The 23,044-nt window shown below is 46.1% G+C and overlaps 1 protein-coding gene across 1 annotated transcript; it reads right to left on the bottom strand.

Annotated features, from left to right (window-relative positions):
• Positions 1 to 581: 581 nt before the first annotated feature.
• Positions 582 to 22,840, bottom strand: LANCL3 (LanC like family member 3). The gene is made up of 5 exons (XM_066592588.1): positions 22,310 to 22,840; positions 20,916 to 21,039; positions 18,840 to 19,037; positions 10,845 to 11,052; positions 582 to 741 (listed from the first exon to the last, which is right to left on the bottom strand). Exons 1-5 carry the CDS (start codon positions 22,838 to 22,840, stop codon positions 582 to 584), a joined length of 1,221 nt encoding a protein of 406 aa, XP_066448685.1.
• Between the last annotated feature and the right edge of the window lie 204 nt (positions 22,841 to 23,044).

The following is a 23,044-nucleotide window of genomic DNA, read 5'->3' as shown; positions in this document are numbered from 1 at the left end:
AAAAAAACAAAACGCTAGTGGGTAAAAGCCCTAACTACAGTAGGGTATTCTACCGACTTGTGGATTAGAAGATTCGCAGGTTAGAAGATTTGATTTAAGAACTCTTATTATCTGTTGCCACACACTACTCACAGAAGTTCACATTCGTAGCAATAGTTTTATTTATGGATAAGAGTGTATGCACACTGATGATCTAGATCTGTTCCAAGTGACTTCTATGGACGGTCTTTGGTTTGCTTGTGTGCCATTTCACTTTGGATATGCTTAGTATTACAGTGCTGCTTATTGTGTTATTATGTTGTGTGTCTATCTGGAACCCTTATAGACAGCGATCACGTTAACAGAATACAATAATGATATTTGTTCTGTGGGATCATAACTGACATTGCCAATCACTCTCTTCTCGATGAAGCCATGCTGGTCTATTACATTGTGAAAGATAGTGCCATCACTTGTATTTTGGGGCAGTAGCTTTTACACAGTGTGTTTACACAGTGCTGACTGTCATATATATTCAACACAAACTGTTAATGATGTAAATGCTATGGTTAAAACAGCCTAAATAACACCTCTGCAAAAACTTACACAAAGATGCTGAAAAGTGGAAACTCTGCCTGATTTGGCTGCAGTAAATCAACCAGAAAACAGATTGTCCCTGAGAAACCTTCATAGAGACTGTAAATGCTTTCAAGAGTGCGTGATCCAACCCGGAATTCTTCCGAAGACAGGAATTCTGCGAATCTAGAAAAGAACATACATATGTATGCAATTATTAAACATGATTGGGCAGAATTTTTAATCCTGGTATTTAAATGGAGAATGTTTGTGTAACATGTGCTGCTATATAAAGGAATAGACCCAGAAAATAACATAGCAGCGCTGAATGAGTCTGACCACTTTGTAGAGTAATTGGACCCCCTTCAATAAGGAGAACTGGTAGGGGACTGGAAAAATAATGTTAAAAATCTCTGTTTAGAAATAGTAAGTTAGGCTGGGTTCACACAGGGCGGATTTCAGAAATCTCGTCCACACGGGACGGCCAATCCGCTGCGGTAAGTCCGGCTGAAACCGCGGCTGCGGCCGCCGCAGCCGCGGTTTCGGAAGATGCAGCATGTCTATTTACTTTTCTTTTTTGTTTATTTTCGTCGCGGCCGCGCTCTCCTCTATGGAGCACCGACCGCAACAGAAAAGCGAGCGGCCGGGCCGCTTCAAAGCCTAAGCGGCGGTTCTCCCGGCGGAAATATCATGGTTTTAGCTGCAGCCAAAACGTGAGATTCCGACAGGAATACGCCCCGTGTGAACCCAGCCTTAAAGAGGTTTTCCAGGAGTTTAAAAATAAATCTGCATATCTGTAGGAAATGTAATAAAATTAGTTTTAAATCAACAAACTAACCAATACTCACCAGTAAAATCCTCCGCCTTTCCAGTGGTCCCTGCATCAATAGTATGCCATACAACCATGTGATGTCTCGTACTTTCAGTCATCAACACTGACGCCAGTGATTGGCTGCAGCAGTTATGTGGAGGCATTGTTGCAGCAAAGAACACAGAAGGGGCCACCAAAGCATCGTCAGGGATTTAACAAGAAAGTAATGGTTTTCTAAGGCCTCTCTCATAGAGGCGCTTTTTACTGTGGTGTTTTGAACGTCGCATTAATCGTGGTATAATGCTCCCATTGAAATCAATGGGACCTCGCGGACATGCGCTCAATCATGGCACTAGACGACGCTTTCCAGTGCCGCAATTTTCTATCGCTGTCTGCTCCATCGCTGTCCGTTTAGCGCACCTCATCACCCATCCCAATAATGAGGTGCACTAAAACACGCTGTTGGCCACAGAGAGCTGCAGCCAAAAACGAGAGTAAAATCGTGCCAAAGCACCGCGCTTTAATTCGCGGTGTTTTGCCACATTCATGTGTGAGAGGACCCCAACTACCATTCAAGCCTCTTTAATCAAAGACATAAAAGATTGCTGTGAAACTACTGCAAACTGGGCCTGATTTTAGGGTGCCTTTACACTTGCTCTATCGCTGCATTTTTTTAACGCAAATGTCAGTAGGACTTTTTAATGTTAAAAACGCATTGCACAAAAATTGCAAGTTTGTGCTTTGTAATCTTCGTGCGATGCGTTTTAACATTAGAAAATCCTATTGGGTTTCCGCCTAAGACACAGAGGGAGCAGGACGTGTTTTACAGAGCTCCTGCGAACACAGCCTCCCAGAGCCACCGGGACCCTCTGGTGCCCTATAAAAGCAGCTGCCGGGGACGAACATCTCCCCGGCTTGCGAGGCAGAAGCCCCCCACACCCCAAAGACACCCGGGAAGTCCCCGGGAGACCCCGCAACGCAACACGCGGAACCCCCAAATCGGGACACGGGCGGGAGGAGAGAGAGGACACGGGGCCCGTGGCACATCGAAACTTAACCAGCGGAGGGACCTACCGGATCGCTGACCGCGACAGGAGACGCGCCGAGAATCCCCCGAGGTGCCGCGGCCTGGGAGAAATCTGAGACCGTGACCCAGACTTCCGGTCGCGAAGGCCGCGAAACCCCCCGAGCGGAGAGGACCCCCGAGAAACCCCAGGGGGAGCCCGGAAGACCCGCTGAGAGCCATCAGCACACGGGGAGAAGGCGGAGAAGCGGAGGCTAAACGGCGGCGGGAGCCGCGATCCAGCCACCCGGCCGCGACAACCGGCACACGGAGCGGCGCGAGAGAAGAAACCCCCCCAAGGTATCCGGACGACCCGGAGACCCCCTCCAGGGCGCAACCGCCACCCGCGGAGCGACCGGAACGCCGCGGCCTAGCAGTACCAGAAGCCGCGGCCTAAATTCCTGGCCGCGACGTCATCGACAAACCCCGCCCACTACGGTGGCCGCGGGAGCGGCGATTGGGAGACCGGCCTTCCTGACTGAGGCGCGCCGCGGCCCGGCGGCGCTCGAATCACCGGCCCCGACTGAGGGGGGGCTGCCGGCAGGCCGTGACCCGACGAGACACAGGGGCTGCGGCACGGGGCCTCGGTGGTGATACCAGCGAACCAGTAAGTAAGGGGAAGGACACAGAACCCCCCCACAGAAGACTGGATAACCCCCACCCACACATCACCCTAGAAACCGGCCACAGGGAAAACAGCAAGGGGAAAACAAAAGTCATACCATACATAAGCCCCCATAAGACCAGTAGACAAACCCCACCCGGCCGTGGCCCTGGGCAGTGCCCCAACAACACAACAAGGGCATAAGCAAGACCTGAGAGGAGGGGGAGAAAAAGAAAGGAGGAACACAGAAGGGTAACGCGCCTAAAGAAAAGGGGAACACCCCAAGAGGGGGGGGGGAGGTAGAAAAGGGGAAGAAAACGAACAGGAGGAGAAAGACACCAGCAAAACAGAGACCCCCCAAACCCGCGGAATAGAGTGGAAGCGAGAAAGGAGACAGAAGTGAACATAACAAGAACAAAATCCACCAGAAAAACCCAATAGAACCACACAAGCAAAAATGCAAGAATAATAACTAAACGAGAAGCCGCATCCGCACCGAAAAAACCAGCAACAAAACAAAAGCGAACTTGGATACAGGGAAAAAGCAGCTCTCTGTACACTAAGTCTGCATACCCACCAGAACCGAAAACTGAAATATGGACAAATATCTAAACGAACGTAGTTCAAATACTTCAACGCGAGCAACACGCCAGATAGATATAGACAAAACAAACTCAGGGGGAAAGCAGAAAAACAGACCGACCAAAAGTACGAAAGAAAAAGAGAGCAAGAATACTCAACAACTCATACCCTCCCCAAGAAACACCTCACCCCGAGCTACAACAACATCGGACCAAAATCCTGAAACTCCACCTCCACCAACCACTGCATCACCGATGGATAACAGTGCAGAAATGACACAGGCCACAATGGTGGCGCAAGAGGTCTCAAAAATATTACTACCATTATTTGACAACAGACTAGAGACATTGCACAAATCTATAAACTCAGCTCTATCGCAAATTACAGACAACACCCAAAGACTGACAGAGCTAGAAGCAAAGTCCCAAAACACAGACCAATCCATAGCCACCTTAGAAGCCTCATTACAAAGAAGCCGATTAGAAACCGAAGCACTCCGGGAAAAAATAGACGACCTAGAGAACAGACATCGACGCAATAATCTACGCTTTGTGGGAATCCCGGAATCGGTAACCAACGCCCAACTCTCAACATATCTAACCACTGACCTACCACAAGCCCTTCAACTCAACATGCCAAATGACCCCTTAATAATTGAAAGGGCCCACAGAGTTGGCCCACCAGGAGACGGACGCAACAACCGAACCCGACCACGACCAGTAATAGCCAAATACATGCATTGGGCAACGAAAGAGGAGGTTATACAGGCCTACAGACGACGAAAAGAACTGATAATTCAAGGAACAAAAATCCTCATATTTCAGGACTTCTCAGCTGCAGTCTCTCAAAAACGCAAATTATTCACTCCAATCTGTCAAGCCCTACACGAACAAAACACACGTTTCCAACTGCTGTATCCTGCAAAACTTCGGGTCCAAGAAGGCAATAGAACTTTGATATTTAACAATCCGGAAGACGCAAGGAGACACCTACAACTGGAAGAAGAAGACGGACGAGGATGAGACAGAAAGAAAAAGGGAACTGGGTCCCTGATCCCCCAACACGACCCTGATCCAAATAATGCGGATGTGGCAACACTAATGCAAAAGAAAAGACTACATACATGTTTTATGTTTATATAAGTTTTTCTATGTTTTTCACTATGACCCATTTGAATTCTAGGAGGGAACCCAACAGGGAGATCGAAGGGCCCCGCCGACACGGCACGACCACTATTCAGTTGCACCCACGGCTCGCTGGGACCGGGGGATGCGACGACAGAAAGGCACTCACAACGGTAAATATGACCAAAACGTATACATTAACATGCCTATAGACGCAGAGACTACAGATTACCACACACCCAAAACACTACAAATTCTATCTTGGAATGTAGATGGTCTTAACACACCTATTAAGCGAAAAAAAGTACTAACACACTTGAAGAGACACAAACCAGACATTGTATTCCTGCAGGAAACACATTGGAAAAAAGAGGGAAAGGGTGAGCTGAGAGCACCGTGGATAGAAACATGTTACACAGCCTCACATACATCAGCATCACGAGGAGTAGCCATCCTAATAAGGAAAAACATACCACACACGATGAGACAAACCATAGCAGACCCACAAGGGAGATTCCTGGTGCTGAGGGTCAGCATAGACTCACAAACATATTGCCTGGTGAACATATACGCCCCCAACACAGACCAACCAAAATTCTATGCAACATTAACAGAACAGCTACAGCCTTACCTAAACGACCACATAATCCTGGGGGGAGACTTTAATGGCATACAAGACGACTCACTAGACAGAACAGGACCCTCCACCCAACCAACCCCAACCACACAAGCGCTAATCACACTGATAGACCAACTTCACGTGTGCGACCCGTGGCGACTTTCAAACCCAACCAGCAGAGAATATACATGCTGCTCCAACGCCCACCACTCGTTTTCTCGGATAGACTTTTTCCTAATATCGAACAAAATATTTGATTGCCACCGGCAATCTATAATTCATCCGATATCTCTAAGCGATCACGCACCGATCGCAACAACACTACAATTGGTCCCCTCTCGGAGGCTGTCATGGCTGTGGCGCTTCCCCTCCTACCTACGGGAATCGGAAGAGTTTAGGGAATACATAAAACTACACTGGAATAACTATGCAGACGACAACAGCGAACACATAGACAACATAGCACTCTTCTGGCAGGCCTCGAAGGCAGTGATGAGAGGTCACATCATAAGCTACGTGTCCCACAAAAGGAAAAAATTCCAAACAGAATTCGAGGCCTTACACAGCTCCCTCTTGACAACACAAAAAGAACACATAGACGCCCAAGATGATAACTCATATCAAATATTCCTCACAGCAAAACACCTGCTAAATGAATTCGTACACACACATGCACATTGGCAAACACAACTAACAAAAAATAAATTTTATAGGTGGGGCAACAAGACGGGGCGACTGTTAGCAAACCTAACCAAACAAAGACAGCCACATAAACCAATATTAACCCTAAGGCGCACCAACGATAATACCCTGACGACAAAACAGGAAGAGATAACCCAAACACTATATGAATATTTTGAAAACCTATACCGGGCAGAACCAGCAAACATACAGGACATCCACAATTTTTTAGAAACAATGAGCTTGCCGAGACTCACAGAGGAACAAAAAACAGTACTGAATGCAGACATAAGAGAGGAGGAGGTTCGGGACGTAATCGCAGCGGCAGCAGGGGGAAAAACGCCGGGACCGGACGGTCTCACAACAGAATATTACAAAATACTAACAACAGACATAGTACCAGTGCTGACCCAACTATACAATGCAATATACAGGGAAGATACCCAAATAGAGGACTTTGGCACTTCTAGAACAATTCTACTCCCCAAACAAAATAAAGACCCGACTGACCCGCGATCATACAGACCGATCGCACTACTAAATTGCGACTATAAATTCTTATCCAAAATACTAGCCGACAGACTTCAAACCATTCTACCGTCCATACTAGATACATCGCAAAAAGGCTTCACGCAAGGACGTAGTGCCCTAAAAAACATCAGGGCCGCCATAGCGGCAACTGTGGCAGCACAAAACCCTGAGAATCCCATAATAATGCTCCTCAGCCTAGACGCTGAGAAAGCTTTTGACAAAATGGCCTGGCCATTCCTAAACGTACTGCTGAAAAAAAGAGGGTTTGGACAGACCTTTGCAAACTATATTAACACAACACAAACAAACGCCACCACAATCCTCACAGTCAATGGCCACAATACCCCCCACATCGACCTTTTTAGAGGAGCTCGACAGGGCTGCCCCCTTTCACCATTACTGTTTAACATATCAATTGACCCGCTACTCAGATTTCTAACACACACCACGCTCTTTACAGGGGCGTGCTACGGAGAAACGAGGATAAAGGTAGAAGCATTTGCTGACGACCTCTTACTCATAGTCAACAACCCTAGGGAAACACTATCACCCCTATTACGGGAAATAGAAAGAATAGGCAAACTCTCAGGTTACACCCTGAATCTGGACAAAACAGAAGCACTGCTACTTAGAGGACCAGCGAAACCCACATGGGCAAACCAACACCCATTCAAATGGGAAAAACATTCCATACAATACTTGGGGATTCAACTCACAAAAAACCCTTCTGCACTCTACAACACAAATATTGAACCATATGTCAAAAAACTAGAAACGACCCTAAATGTATGGAAGAACTTTACGGTCTCCTTTTTGGGGAGAATCAACCTCTTAAAAATGGTAGAATTCCCACGATTACTATATATCCTGCACTCACTCCCCATATTTCTAAAATTGAAAGACATAAAGAAAATCAACTACCTATATAGAAAATTTATCTGGGGAGGGGGAAGACCACGCATTGCCCTTAAAACCCTACATAAACATAAGGACAACGGCGGCACCAATCTACCAAATATAAGGGACTATAACCTAGCAGCACAAGCGCGATTTATCCATGACTGGATTTATTCCAAGTCGCACTTTACAAACACGCCACTAGAACAAATAATGGCCAAGCCAACACAATTACAAAATATACTCCACCAACCATATTCAGAACTGCCAAAACAAATCAAACATAACCCCCTGATACTAGCGGCGTGGAAAGCATGGAACAAACTACGTAGAGACAGTCAAACGTCACCACACATATCCCCACACCTGACATTCATAAACAACCCCAATTTTCAGGACGGAAAACCCCACAACATCTTTTTTGAATGGAAAGCACACAGGTTGGACTCAATAGATAAATTACTGCACAAAAGGGAAAGAAGAATCCTAACTCATGCAGAAACAAAACAAAAATACCCCGAAATCCCTATTCCACTGTTCTCATACCTACAGGCCAGACACTATATCACAGGTCTTACACCGCAGTTCCAGGAACATGACTGGACACAGGCAGGAGACACTTGGATCTCCAAGAAAACGGGAGCACGGGGAATGATATCTAAAATATATAGAGCAATAAGGAACATGAGGGAAGAAGAGGACATCGATCCAGGGGTTGGGAAATGGTCTCTGGACAACCCAGACCTCACACCCACATTAATTAAGGAATCCTTAGTATCAGCCCACAAATGCCTGCCATCAGCCAGGTTTCTGGAGATGAGACTACAGATAGTCCATAGATCATACCTCACCCCAATTAAGGGATTTTACATGGGAATTTACGACACCCCAAACTGTTTCAAATGCCAGGAACCAAACACTAATCTATACCACAGCCTGTGGACATGCCCACTGATAAAAAACTTCTGGTCCCGAATACGCGAATACACTACAACACACCTGACAAACTTCTGCCCACAAGAACCAGCATGGGCAATATTTGGATATCTAGACCCCAAGACATATCATTGTGCCAGGGGAGTAAGAAAGTTACTACATTTTATAGCAGCAGCAGGCCTAAAAGCCATCCTGCAGACCTGGGTGCAACCAACAGGCCCCCCATTCAGATTGTTCCTGGAAAAACTTGCATTCTTATTTCAAATGGACTGGGCGGAAACTTCATTATTTAAGGAGAAAATGGTACAAACTTTCTTCGAAACATGGGGAAGTTTCATCCAATTAATGCCACAGAGAGTAAAAGAAAAACTAAAAAATTGTTTTCACCACACCTATTGGTTCCAGGAGCAGGCGGCAGTGGGGGACACACCAATATAGGGTAAATCACTGGTCGTGCCGTGGCCGCGCGGGGCCTCTATACCTTTCGAAGATCTCCAGCACGAAGTTCGAAAGACTGAGTGTATAAATACCAATTGGGTCAAAAGTTTGGTTTAATGCAAATGTTCTCTCCCCTCCCCCCCCCCCCCCCCGTCCCTTCTTGCCAGACCGACCCCTCCCCCCTCCTCTCCCACCCCCCCCCCCTCCTTTTTTTTTTTTCTCCCTCTCTTGGTTTTGTTTTGTTTTTTTGTGAGTGTCTTTCCTTCCCTTCCTTTCGTCTCAACTCCCTGACCCCTCATGCCCCTCCCTAACTCTCCCAGTTATATAAAAGTGTTATATAAAAGTGAATTAGGATGACATTTTTATTTGTGAAGTTAAAACGGCAAATGCATCTGAAATGTCAAAGTTTGTCCTGATTCAATCAATAAAAACAAGTTTAAAAAAAAAAAAAAAAAAAAAGAAAATCCTATTGACATTTGCGTAAAAAAAACAAAACACGGTGATATCGCGATCGCAAATGTGAAGGCGCCCTTAATTGTATGATTTACTATAAATTTCTAAGCAACTTTGTCGTCTACAGGGAAAAACTTTTAGGGGTACTTTTACACGAGACATAAATAAAAACACACCGCACTAAAATCCGCATATCTTACCTTTGAAATTACTGTGGAATTTGTTTTTTAGAAAATCCACAGAATTCAACAACAAATCTGTGTCAAACTCCTCATATAAAGGCTGATCCAGACGCAATAATTATCGCTCAAAAATCACTCAAAGCCGTCTTTTGAGCGATAATCGTTGTGTCTAACTGCACTGACATCGTGCAGTTTTCATTAAGCAGTCGCTGATTGCTGATTAGAGATGAGTGAGCGTACTCGCTAAGGCAAACTACTCGAGCGAGTAGTGCCTTATGCGAGTACCTGCCCACTCGTCTCAAAAGATTCAGGTGCCGGCAGGGGAGAGCGGTGAGTTGCGGGAGTGAGCAGGGGGGAGCGGAGGGGAGAGAGTGAGAGAGAGATCTTCCCCCCGCTCTCCCCGTCGGCACCCGAATCTTTTCGCTCGGGTAGTTTGCCTTAGCGAGTACGCTCGCTCATCTCTATTGCTGATCTTTCAGCATGCTGAAAGACAACGATCAGCCTTATCAGGAATTCACAGCGGGATACAGCTGATACTATTGTTTCAGCAGTATCCTGCTCCCTGTACACAGGCAGGGTATGAAGAACAGAGCGGTCCAGCTGTATTCTGCATACCCTGCTAGGAGCGCTCAGCTGTATAACAGTCAGGTGCTCCGAGCAGAGAACAGCTGGATGCAGAAGACAAGCAGCCCCGCTTGTCTCTTGTTTTCCCTGCTTGGAGGGCTCAGCTGTATAACTGCTAGGCGCTCCAAGCAGAAAACAGCTGGATGCAGAAGAAAAGCGGCCCCGCTTGTCTTCTGCCTCCCCCGTTTGGAGCATTCAGCTGTATAACAGCCGGGCGCTCAGAGCAGAGAACAGCTAGATGCAGAAGACAAGCGGCCCAGCTTGTCTCCTGCATCCCCCATTCAGCTGTATAACAGCCGGGTGCTCTGAGCAGAGAACAGCTGGATGCAGAAGACAAGCGGCCCTGCTTGTCTTCTGCATCCCCGGCTCGGAGCACAAAGTGATCGCTCAACGTTTGAGTGATCACCTTGCCCTTATAGGCACACAATGATTATCGCTCAAAAGACATCTTTTGAGCTATAATCGTTGTCCCTAAACCAGGCTGAAGACATGCAAAGTTTGGTGCAGATTCTGCTGTGGAGGAATCTTCTATCAGGTGTGAAAGCACCCTTACAAACTGTATTATAACAAGAAGAGATAACCGAGAGGTCTATACACGTTACAATTAGAATGGCCCTACATAAGTTCACTATGTTTGTTCCTCAAGATGCCTTTTGCACTTAAAGTGAAATAAATTTTTCAATTTCCAAAATAGTTTCCCACAAAGACAAGTGAACCACAAAACGATGCTGCAGTGTCACTAACCTCTGGGCTCTATACATGTACTTGGAGTTGCCTGTAAGTCTGTAAAGTAATAGAAACACATATGCACTGCCAGCAACTCCATGACAGATGCCAGGTCCTTTCTTCAGCAAGCCCTTCTCCCAAGTCAGTTCTCCGCAGCGGATACAAGTGTCCAGGTAACATGGCTTCTTTGACAATAGATATGCTTTTGCAAAAAGGTAGGCGATACCTACAAAGGAAAAGATATATAACATTGTAGAACTAAAAGGGAATTTTTCCAGCTGTCCAATGCGAAATTTACATTTTTGATCAGATAGAACGTAACCACATGGTGATACATCAGAGATTGCTGAAAAAACAAGGAAAAGTACCTCAGCACCTCAGCCAATCACAGGCAGCTCTCGCTGAATGACCGACAGGCGAGAGCTGCCTGTGATTGGCTGAGTGCCTCAGTCAATCAGAAAAAGCTCTTTCAGCTGGTGGGGATTTTAAATCCCAGCCTGCTGAAAGAACTGCATTGGAGAGCTAGGGACAGCACTGAGAGGATGTGGCTGAGCCCCGGCAGCTGAAGGAAGGCAAGTATGTGGTGTTTATTATTTTTTACACTACTTTTTCTTGTTTTTCAGGGAAGGGCTTATATTTAAAGCCCTTCCCTGACAAACAATAACAGGCTGCGGGCAGCTGGATCCCCTACCGCAGCTGTCATCTGTGACAGCTGTGGTAGGGAATTCTTTATTCCCCGCAGGGATGAAGAATTCCTTTGCTGCATCTGTCACAGATGTGGCAGGTGCAGCAGGGAATTCTTTTCCTCGCGGGGATGGAGGAAACATCTGCCACATGCGGCAGAAGTGTTTTTCATCCCCACGGGGACACGGCAGCGACGGACAGACAAGTGTCTTTTTTTTTTTTTTTTTTAAACACAAAAATTCTTGTTTTTAAGGGAAGAGCTTATATATAAAGTTCTGCCCTGAAAAACAATTACAGGGTGCCGGCAGCAGCAGGGAATTCTTTTCCTCGCGGGGATGGAGGAAACATCTGCCACATGCGGCAGAAGTGTTTTTCATCCCCACGGGGACACGGCAGCGGCGGACAGACAAGTGTCTTTTTTTTTAAACACAAAAATTCTTGTTTTTAAGGGAAGAGCTTATATATAAAGTTCTGCCCTGAAAAACAATTACAGGGTGCCGGCAGCAGCAGGGAATTCTTTTCCTCGCGGGGATGGAGGAAACATCTGCCACATGCGGCAGAAGTGTTTTTCATCCCCACGGGGACACGGCAGCGGCGGACAGACAAGTGTCTTTTTTTTTTTTTTTTTAAACACAAAAATTCTTGTTTTTAAGGGAAGAGCTTATATATAAAGTTCTGCCCTGAAAAACAATTACAGGGTGCCGGCAGCAGCCACGGCTCTATTGCAGACAATGCATGCATTCCCTATGGTGCACGCATGTCCTATCTTTGCAGGCACGCACCTGTAAAGCACAGACATGTGAACACGCCATAGGGAATGCATTGGTTCTAATAGAAGCGTGTTTTTCTGCGTGCATTTACACACACAAAACACGCTCGTGTGAAGCCACCCTTAAAATGTATTATTTATCTCACAAGGTGAAAACCTGCAAAAAATACACAACGCCAAAACTTGCTTTTATGGTGACCCTTTCTTCAAGAAAAAAAATTCTATAAAAAGTTTTTAAAAACTTGTATGTACCACAAAATGTTGTCAATAGTAACTACAGGTTGTCCCACAAAAAATAAACCTTCACACTACTCCAATGACGGCAAGTAATACAACAAAAACACTATACAAAGTTGGTATCACCATAATCATACAGACCAACAAAATAAAGTTAGCATGTCATTTTTGCACACCGTATACGCTGTAAAAACCAGACCCACCTACCCAAAAATGGCGAAATTGAGTTTTTCACATACCGTCTAACATTAATGCATTAAAACTCTAAATTACATAACGTCTTTTTAACATACTCTTGGAGACCTTAGCCAATGAAAAAACTTTTACTGGTTTGGCCACATTTGCGCTCTTTAAAATGCGCATTCTTCTCAAGATTTCTATTTCAGATGATTCCCATCAGTCCTCATGTTCCCTTTTCTCCTGAAAAATCAGCAGCAGCTTCACTAAAATTTGTCAGGGCTACTTCAAGGTCCAAGGTTAGTTACAGTATTCTCTCCAAACCTAGAGGTGCAAGGGGATAGGTCTCCTGAACTTGAAGGAATACCACCAAGCAGCCTTACTGAAGGATTCACGCAAAATTAAAACAATGGGCCTTATTTTCCAAAATAAGCCGCGTTTTTAGCCGCGATTTGCGCATGCGTCCGGCGATTTTATAAAACCATTGCTTTGCAATGGTATCGGACACATGGACGCTTTTTATGCGCTCGTCCGATAAATTATAGAACAGAAATCGCAGATCGCACCTATCTGCGATCTGCCATTCCTGTTCTCTTCTCTATATGCGCTCAATGGGGCCGGCGGCAGCAGCGCCGACCCCATTGAGAACATATAGAAGACAAATCATTCTTCTCTGCCACAGCTGTAACAGCTGTGACAGAGAAGAACGATGTTTGCCCATTGAATTCAATGGAGCCGGCAATACAGCCGCTCCATTGAAAGCAATGGGCTGCCGGCGTGCGCGGGGTGAATTGTCGGGAAGGGCTTAAATATATAAGCCCTTCCCTGCAATTCATCCTAAAATGTGTTAAAATAAAAAAAAAATTGTATACTCACCTTTCCGCTGCAGCCGGAGTCCAGCCGCGGCCGCTGTCAGTTCTCCTGAACTGCTTCTCGGCACTATTCAGCTGGCGGGGCTTTAAAATCCCCGCCTGCTGAATGATTTGCCTCTGATTGGTCACAGCCCTGACCAATCAGAGGCAGGTTTCACTCACACACCCATTCATGAATTCATGAATGGGTGAGTGACTGCTGCCTCTCAGCGCTGAGCCAATCAGGGGCAGGTCTGACTCACATCCATTCATGAATTCATGAATGGGTGTGAGTGAGAAATGCCTCTGATTGGCTCAACGCTGAGCCAATCAGGGGGCAGGTCTGACTCACACCCCCTTCACACCCACTGCAGGACGGCCGCGCGGAGGTCCGGCTGCCGGGAGAAGGTGAGTATACAATTTTTTTTAATTTTAACACATTTTAGGATGAATTGCAGGGAAGGGCTTATATATTTAAGCCCTTCCCGACAATTCATCCCGGGCTCGCCCGCAGCGCATTGCTTTAAATGGAGCCGGCTCTATTGCAGTCTCCATTGAATGCAATGCGCTGGACAGCTCCGGCCCGTTTCTAATGAAACGCGGCTAGGAGCAGATTTTCGGGCGATTTGCGGGTGACTTGCGCGCACCGGTCACGCGATTTGCGGATGCGCATCCGTCATGCGATCCGCAAATCGCGTGAAAAAACGCCCGTGTGACTAAGGCCTAACAGTAAAACTGTTTTTTTCAGCCCACAGCAACCAATCAGAGTACAGTGTTCATTTCTTAAACTGCTCTAAGAAAACTGATCTCCGATTGGTTGCTATGGGCAACCAAAACAGTTTTACTAGTAGATAGTTTTGAGACCCAATGTGCCAATTAGAGGACATTGTGTAAAGCTTCTCAGTTCTAAAGTGGATCTCTACTGCAGTTTGCTCAGATAGAGACAGGAGGAGCACATACAGTAATTGGACCACCTTATGCAATCCTGGGACATTCTAATTTCTACATGTCATTTATTTAGAACAATTAGCATACTGAGTCCTCCGTCCTCAAAACCACTTTTCCTTTTATGTCAGACGATATACTGACAAGCCAAAAGTCATGGGACAAGAACTAATATCTGTAGGACCCCCGCTAGGCCAATAAAGTGCAACAGCTTGATGTTGCATCAATTCCACAAGTGGGCAGACGATGTCTGGAAGGATGTTGAACTATGCAGTCTAGATAGCTACTCTCAGCTCAATAGTATTTCTAGGTGCAGGATTTTGGGAGTGAACCGACATCTCCACCACAACACATAAATGTTTGATTGGGCTCCTGTGGGGTGAACTTGCAGGCCACACCATTTGTAAAAAGTCTCCAGAATGCTCCTCGAACCATTTTCAGACAACCTGTGTCCAATGGCACGGTGTATTTTCCTACTGCGATAGCTAACTCATCATTGTGAGGTTACATGAAGTTCATGAAAGGCTGCAAATGATCACCAAGACATAAAACATAGTAGGCATTGGTCAATGACATACAAGGTAGAGCATGACATGAGAGCTCATCCCACACCAGTATGGAACAACTACTAGCCTGCAACATCCCTTGTTGACAAGTGGGCTCCATGGCCTCATTGGCTTTGCACCACACACGAACCCTACTATCAGCCCAAATCAATTGGGATGTAACGCATCGCCCAAGCCACATGTTCTCAGTCCTCTTGGGTCCAGTTAGTAACCTCATGAGTCCAGGTGAGGCGCCGTGTCAGGTATCATGGTGTTAATAGAAGCCCTCTAGTAAGTCTTCTGCTCTCATATCCCATAGAAGCTAAAAAACACGGCACTGACCTGTGGTATATACATGTGGAGCCTACTGCACTGAATGTGGATGTGATTTTTGCCCGAGTTGCTTTTCTGTTTGCATAGACAATTCTAGCTAAACGCCACCAATTGTAATCATTAAGCACCCATGGGCAGCAACTGTGCTGTCCACTGTGGGTAGTAACGCCTTTTATGACGTACTCCCAGGACACACGTGACACTGTGGATTGAGGAATGTTAAATGCTTGCACAACTTCAGAAATGTAATCTATATCATGCCTTGCTACAACTTCCGTTGCCTTGCCATGAGCATTCTGGCCAGTGTTCAACGTCATTCACAAAATAACACCTCAAAAGTTATACACGTTTTGGCAATCCCAAGCCGTCACCTTAGGTAACACCACTTCATCATCAATTTAATTTCTGCTGTCCTAGGACTTTTGGCATGTCAGTGTAAAGTTCTTTTTATGGTATGCTTTCGCTAACACCAAAATCTATCACATTTTGCAGGGCTCGGATATGCCATTTTTCCAAATTCTACTGCAGCTTCCGAGGAGTAGGCCCACAGCCAAGGAGATGGTAAATAAGGATAATTAGGTCACATTGGCTCTACCATCTCCTTCTCTGGGGGGGCGGGGGGGGGGGGTCATAGGGTAATCTTCTTGTCACTTGTGATGCCACCGTTCCGCCCTCTGCAGTGAATCTTAGTGAAGTAAATAACTTAGTCCACGCACAGGGAAACTTTCTGAACAAACTGGGAACGGTCGGTAATGTCTGTTTACTGTAACTTTGGCAAAATTCAAATGTACAACAGTAGTTTGACACAATTACTCTTCTAGAAGGTGTTGTGACAGGGGGGACTTCTTGAAGTGATCCGGACAATCCACAGTCCGAGTTATCTGTGTGATCCCGCTCCCAGCGACTCTTTCTCCCTCCAACACTCTACAGGTCAACACTCACGCTTCCGGTGCCTTTCTCTCTCAAGCAGCGGTCCTTCTTTCTCTCTCACTCAGTGCTTAGTGGTAGCACCGGCATATCCTGGGTAGGGTAGGCCCTGGCCAAGCAGAAGGGAATTGCTTAGCTTCCTTCATTCTCCACACACAGACCGATCAATGTCTGTGGGGTTCAATCAGTTGCAGACTCTAACTTGCTAACTGACTCTTGCAAGACTCAGGCTGGACTCCCACTAACTCCCTTGCATTCCAGCTTGCAAACACATATATAAGACAGAGTCACATAACACATTTTCCAGACATAACCCAGACATTAAGCCATTCAGTGCTGCAGAGGTGCAATACACATACCAAATGCACACTACAACTAAGACACTGACAAGACAATGGCACAAGACAAACACATAACCTTATAGGGGGGGGCCAGTAACCCTGGGCTACTACACTACAAGCACAAGACTTAAGCTGAAATGTTACTTGTCACACATACGTTCGTTCTTTGTGTCATTGTTAAAATATTATCCTGGGAGTAGGTTTTTCCTTATTCAAGATGGACTCCTGATTGTGAAAATTCTGGTTACTATTAAAAAGTTTTACCAGTCTATATAACAAATCATGTTCTTGGTCTACACTACCAGTCTCAATTAGGCCCCATGCATCAGACTCCTGTGCACTGATCTTGTATGGCAGAGTTCAAAGGCTATACAGCTTATGAACACCGGGTCATAAAGCTTATGTGGATTTCTAGGTAAAAGAAGCATAGTATATAGGGTTTAACGGAAAGCCCCATTATTGCGCGTGTAAAACTTAATGGTATTACGGCCATGTGCATTAGGAACTACAATAATGCTGGTTATGTCATCCCACTAGCAGAAAATTGGTTTATTGGGAAACAGAGCACCAGAACAGAATAAATTATTTAATGATGAGCTTTGAAAGGGCTTAATTGGCACAATATGCAGGTAGGAAATATCATTAAATTAACTCATTAATCACTGGTAAAAAAAAATGTGCAGTACATTTTATGAAATCTTAATGCGCAAGATCGCGGTTATTTTACTTTCATAGCTAACAATACTGCACACAATTCCAATTCTGTTAATCAATGCTTTAATTTTCATTACTGGAGCCAAGGGTAGGGTGCAGTTATGTCCCGCAGTGGCCACTACACACTACACTCCTGATTGTCAGCAGCTATTTAAAACTTTGCATGAAATTAACCATAGTTTTAAAGATATATTTGTGCCCCGGTATATAATTTATCTTCTAGTTCTCCAACTGACTGCGCTGTTATTCTGGGGCCTTAAAGGGGCATTCTGGTATGCGGTCATGTGACTGTCTATGTACATTCACAATCTCCTTAGGCAAATCTGAGCCATGTGCCTATAGTTTTCTGTAGCAGAACTGGTTTTGATTTTAGTATGTAAAACGCAGTTTGTGACACTTCACCTTCCGGAGAGCGCAGTCTGCAGGATCTGGCACAGCTCCGCTGGTTTCTGCAGTGTGCTCCACCGAACCTTAGGCAGGAGCACACAAAAAAAAGATTGTGAACCTACTATGGATTTTCCGAGAAGCTGAGGCTTTGATGTGCTGTCATTGGTCACTGTACGATGTGCTGTCATTGGTCACTGTACAATCATCGTTCGGCCGAAAAGCTAATGATGGTAGCATTTTCATGTAACGATTATCGCTCAAAAGGTATCGTTTGAGTGATAGTCGTCCAATGTAAATGGGGCTTTACACTAAACAGTCTTAGGGCTATTTCAGACGACCGTATATCGGCTCGGTTTTCACACTGAGCCGATATACGGTTTCCTTGTCTGCAGGGGGAGGAAGATGGAAGAGCCAGGAGCAGGAACTGAGCTCCCGCCCCTTCCCACTATTTGCAATGGGAGGGGCAGGGGTGGAGCTAAGCAGCGTTACTTAGCCCCACCCCTGTCTTGCCCCCTCCTATTGCAAATAGTGAAGGGGGCGGTGAAGGGGCGGGAGCTCAGTTCCTGCTCCTGGCTCTTCCATCCTGCCCCCTGCAGACAAGGACACCGTATATTGGCTCGGCGTGAAAACCGAGCCGATATATGGTCGTCTGAAATGGCCCTTAAAATGCGTCTGATAATCACAGCGACTCATGCGGGGTGGTCGAATTTTAAGACTGTTTAGTCTAAGTTTATACTACCTACTAATTGGCTTAGTTTACACCAAAAAACTGTGTCAAAGTTTAGGAGCCATTTACTGCAATTTTTGACATACTTTACACCACACCCCTTTTCATAAACCATGCCCCTTAAGATGAGATACAAAAAGTTTTGGAAAGTATCAAAAAACACAAAGAAAATGTGGTGCAAAGCATGTAAGACAGGTTTCCATAACAAAACTGTCATATTTTGAATATTAAATCTGCCCTCTACGATTGCTCCATACAACTACGTGTGCTGACAACACACAACCCTGTTTCTCATTGGTGGAGTACCTCTTTAAACTTTCTTCAAAGACAGTCAAACACACTATGACTGGAGATTAATTAAAGGACGATGACTAACCTGGGGCTCCGTGACACCAGTGGACAAGTTCATTTTCACGTTCTATCACTTCCCCAAGCTCTGGTGGCCAATTGCAATTTTGTTCCTGATTCACAAGAAAGTCAACACTTTGCCAAACAAGGTCCCGCTCAGCTGGTTGAAGGTATTCCTGGTAGGACAGTAGCATTTGTAGTACAGAAGAAAGCCCATGTGCTGCCCCTACAGCAACAAGAAATAACATGATCAGAACTGTATAGGAATGACCTAAAAATCCTAGCTTTCTTTCAGCTCATTGAGAGACCCTGGCAAAGTCTAGTTCACATACTGTGCTGACTGCAACAAGGCAGACATTTATGTACAGATGACCTGCACTATATTGTACCAAACGGCTGTCAATAAACATAGGGGAAATTTTAGTAAGGCTGCCTGCACACGGCCGGGACAGATCCTGCTGCGAGAATTCTTGCAGTGGGATGCGACCCGTGCCCTGTTATTGACCTTATACTCACCCGTCCTGGGTCTTCTCTCTCTGCACTGCGATGGGCCGGCTAGCGTACAGCCGCACATAAGCAGAGCAGAGCTGGCGCGTCAACAGGGAAGTTCCTGTGCGGGCCTCTGCGAGGCTCACGAAGAAATAGAACATGCCGCGATTTGTTTTTTTACTGCACGAGTTTTCACACAGTCAAATCGTGGCTGTCTGCATAGGATTGCATTATCTAATGCAATCCTATGGCAGTGTACACGGACGGAAATTCTGTGGGAAATCCTGCTGCAGCATTTAAATCCCCCGATCGATGTTCGGGGGTCCCGTACGGTCCCCCCGCGGTGAGATCGGGAAGCTGTGCAGATGTCATGACAGCCGGGGGCCTTCTGAAAGGCCCTATGGCTGTCTTGGCAGACTGTCCATCAAGCCGTCTCCGTGGGGTGGCTTGATAGATTGCCTGTCAGAATGCAGTATGATGTAATTCTGTGGCATTGCATCATACTGCAGGAGCAATCAAAGCATCGCTAGTTGTCGTCCTCCCTGGGGACTAAAGGAAAGTGTAAAAATAAAAATAATAAAGTTTTACTAATTATTAAACCAAAAAGTATTAAAAGTAAAAAAAAAAAAAAACTTTTTGCCATATTTGCTATAAAGGAATCTAAATAATAAAGAAAAAATACGTATTTGGTATCGCTGCCTCTGTGAACGTCCGATCTATCAAAGTAGCGCATTATTTACCCTGCACGGTGAATGCATCTGAAAAAAAAATAAAGAACGTCAGAAATGCGTTCTCTCTAAGAAAAATGTAATAAAAAGCGATCAAAAAGTCATTTGTACTCAAAAATTGTACCAACGGAAACGACAGGACGTACCGCACAAAACGAACCCTCACACAACTATGTCGACGGAAAAATAAAAAAGTTATTGCGCGCAGAAAATGGAGACAGAAAATAATTTTAAAAAATTTCATATCTTAAAAAAATGCAATTAGTACAGCAAAAAAAAAAAAATATATATATATATATATATATATATATATATACACACACAAGTTTGGTATCATAGTAATCGTACTGACCCATAGAATACAGGTCATTTTTGCTGCAGTCTGTGCGCCGTAGAAACAAGACGCGCTGAAAAATGTCAGAATGTCGGTTTTTTTCCCATTTCTCTCCCCTTAGAATTTTTTTAAAGTTTTTTAGTGCATTATATGGTACAATAAATAGCACCATTAAAAAATACAACTCGTCCTGCAAAAAACAAGCCTTCATACAGCAACGTCGCTGAATAAATAAAGAAGTTTCGATTTTTTAAAAAGGGAGGAAAAAATGAAAATCGAAAATATATATGAATACAGTATGCAGCTGTATCTCATTTTTCACAGCACTAGTCAGACGGATATCATGTAATGTAGAGAACACAACCAAAATAGATAAGTACTAAATGATCCCCATTAGTGGTCGTAATGTTAATTCATGAAGTCAATCCTCCCCCTTCTCTACATGCACAGTAATGGCTTTCTGTACAGAAGCAAACATATACGAGTATTACAGTGGCATCACCCCGGGCATTTCTAGAATTAGCCTTTGTATAAAAGAGAAGGCAGCACGTACCGAGGTACTCTGTCCCGTAGTACGAATACATCAGGGGAAACGGTTTTTTCTTCTTCTTTGAATACTGTTTCCCGGATTCCAGGATGGCATGGCAGACCGACCTGATCTGTGCTGCTGTTAGCACCTGTGGACACAGGAAATGGCACAATTAAGATTCAGCCTTTCAAGACAAGATTTTGTTCAGTTTTCCATGTTCACTTTCTTGTCTCTGCCTTCCATGAGTGATCATTTTCTCCACTGAAATAGCACTAGGAGGGCTTTTATTTTGGAAGACAGGTTGTATTTATTTTAAATCATATTTGTTTTTATTGAAAAGTTTTTCCAAACAAAGCAAAACTAACCTAGTACACAATATACATATGTTTATATTGAACCATTCTATTAGGGTAATAGCTTCATGCTCTATACAATCAATTGGCTCCACATAGTTCGCCCCAACTTTGTAGTCAACATATTAACCCTTTGCAACCCAATTTTGGATTAAGGGTTTCCTAGGGGGGTTTCTCTTTCTGCCATTATACAATGGCGCCATCTGCTGGCTAGAACCAGTACTGTGGTATGGGACATGCTGGACAGCCCCCCACCCAACAACAGAGCGGCTGGCAATATACAGTAAGAATACCCTGCCAGACGTCTTCCGACATTAGAGCTGTACAGCCTTCAATCAGAATGTCTTCAGATGTCAGACAGTGGATTGGAAAGGGTCAAGATATTGTGCCCTCCTACAGACAGCCGGGTCGGATCCCGCTGCGAGAATTTTCGGAGCGGGATGCGAGCTGTGCCCCTGCAGTGACCGCCGCAGCTCACCTCCTCTGGTGTCTCCTCCGCTCTGCTATGTGCTGGCTGCCAACAAGCCGCGCAGTGCAGAGCCGTTGCGTCACCAGTGATGTTTCTGTGCGGCCCTCTGCGAAACCCGCACAGAAATAGGACGTGCAGCGATTTGTTTACCGCGACAGTTTTTTCACGGTCAAATCGCGGCTGTCTGCATAGGATTGCATTATCTAATGCAATCCTTTGGCAGCGGGCATGGGCAGAAATTCTGCAGGAAATCCTGCCACGGAAGGTGCCAGCTATCCGCCATATGAGCCTTCAGATGGGAGCTATATTTGATAGGCTTGCTTCACAGTGGCACTGCCATAACACAGCTCAGCACCACTGCAAGAACCAGCAATGAGGGTAGGTGGGCACAGCAGCCTGGCACTAGACCATCGACTTGAATTTATGCCATCTGCTGTCAGGTTGTGTGACCTTCACATACATGAGTATGAGTAACCCTGAGGCTGATGCCACTCATCATGTGGGCACACAGAGATGAATGGGCTCTGGAAGCCATGGCTATATGTAAAGTGACTGGAGTGTATCCAGGTGCCCACAGGCTGGCAGCATGCGCTTACCTCTATGCCCAGCTTCTGCCTCATGACCAGCGCCGCGCACAGGTACCCGCTCCTGCCCACAAACAGCTCGTCCGAGCCGCACTCCAGGAAGCCGAGCGGCACGCAGACGTCGCCCAGCGCCCGGAACCTGGCCAGCACCCGGCTGAAGTCCGACAGTCCCAGCGCCTTGTAGATGAGAGCGGCCACCGCGTAGACCCCGGCGCCCCCCAGCAGGAAGGAGGCGCGGGTCTCCCGGTCCTGCTCCCGGTCGTAGTGCAGCACACACGACTCTATGATGGAGGCGGCGCGGCGCAGGTAGCTGTCCCGGTGGGCGCTGAACAGTGGGCACTGCGAGACGTGGTACAGCATGTATGCCACCCCGGCCAGCCCTCCGTACAGCCCGCCCTCCTGTCCTCCCTGCGCCGGCAGCTCGCCCAAGATGCGCTCCACCGTGCTGACGACCAGCGGAGCCCCCGGCTCCCTGCCCTGGCCGGCCACCAGGCTGCCCTTGTAGTCGGAGAAGCGGTTGGGGAAGCAGCGCTTGTTCTCCATGCTGTGGCAGGTGCTGGTCCCCGGGGCTGCGGCGGCGAGGTGGTGGCTGCAGCGGCGGAGCTGTCAGTGACGGTACATGCTGGAGCGGGCGGAGCGCGGGAGGCGGAGAGCCCCAGCACAGCCCCGTCACCAGGCAGTCCGCGGGGTACCTGCACCTACAGCGGGGTGCTGGGGACAGCGCCGCCATACCTGATTCAGCTGCGG

Source organism: Eleutherodactylus coqui, chromosome 1 (assembly GCF_035609145.1).
Source record: "Eleutherodactylus coqui strain aEleCoq1 chromosome 1, aEleCoq1.hap1, whole genome shotgun sequence".
Lineage (NCBI taxonomy): Eukaryota > Metazoa > Chordata > Amphibia > Anura > Eleutherodactylidae > Eleutherodactylus > Eleutherodactylus coqui.
This window is presented reverse-complemented; position numbering and strand designations above follow the sequence as displayed.

Coding starts and splice junctions, on each gene's coding strand:
- LANCL3 (XM_066592588.1), bottom strand. CDS start 22,840: ATGGAGAACAAGCGCTGCTTCCCCAACCGCTTCTCCGACTACAAGGGC. Junction 11,053..18,839: donor CTGGTGTCACGGAGCCCCAG/GTTAGTCATCGT, acceptor TTTCCTTTGTAG/GTATCGCCTACCTTTTTGCA. Junction 742..10,844: donor TACATGTATAGAGCCCAGAG/GTTAGTGACACT, acceptor GTTCTTTTCTAG/ATTCGCAGAATTCCTGTCTT.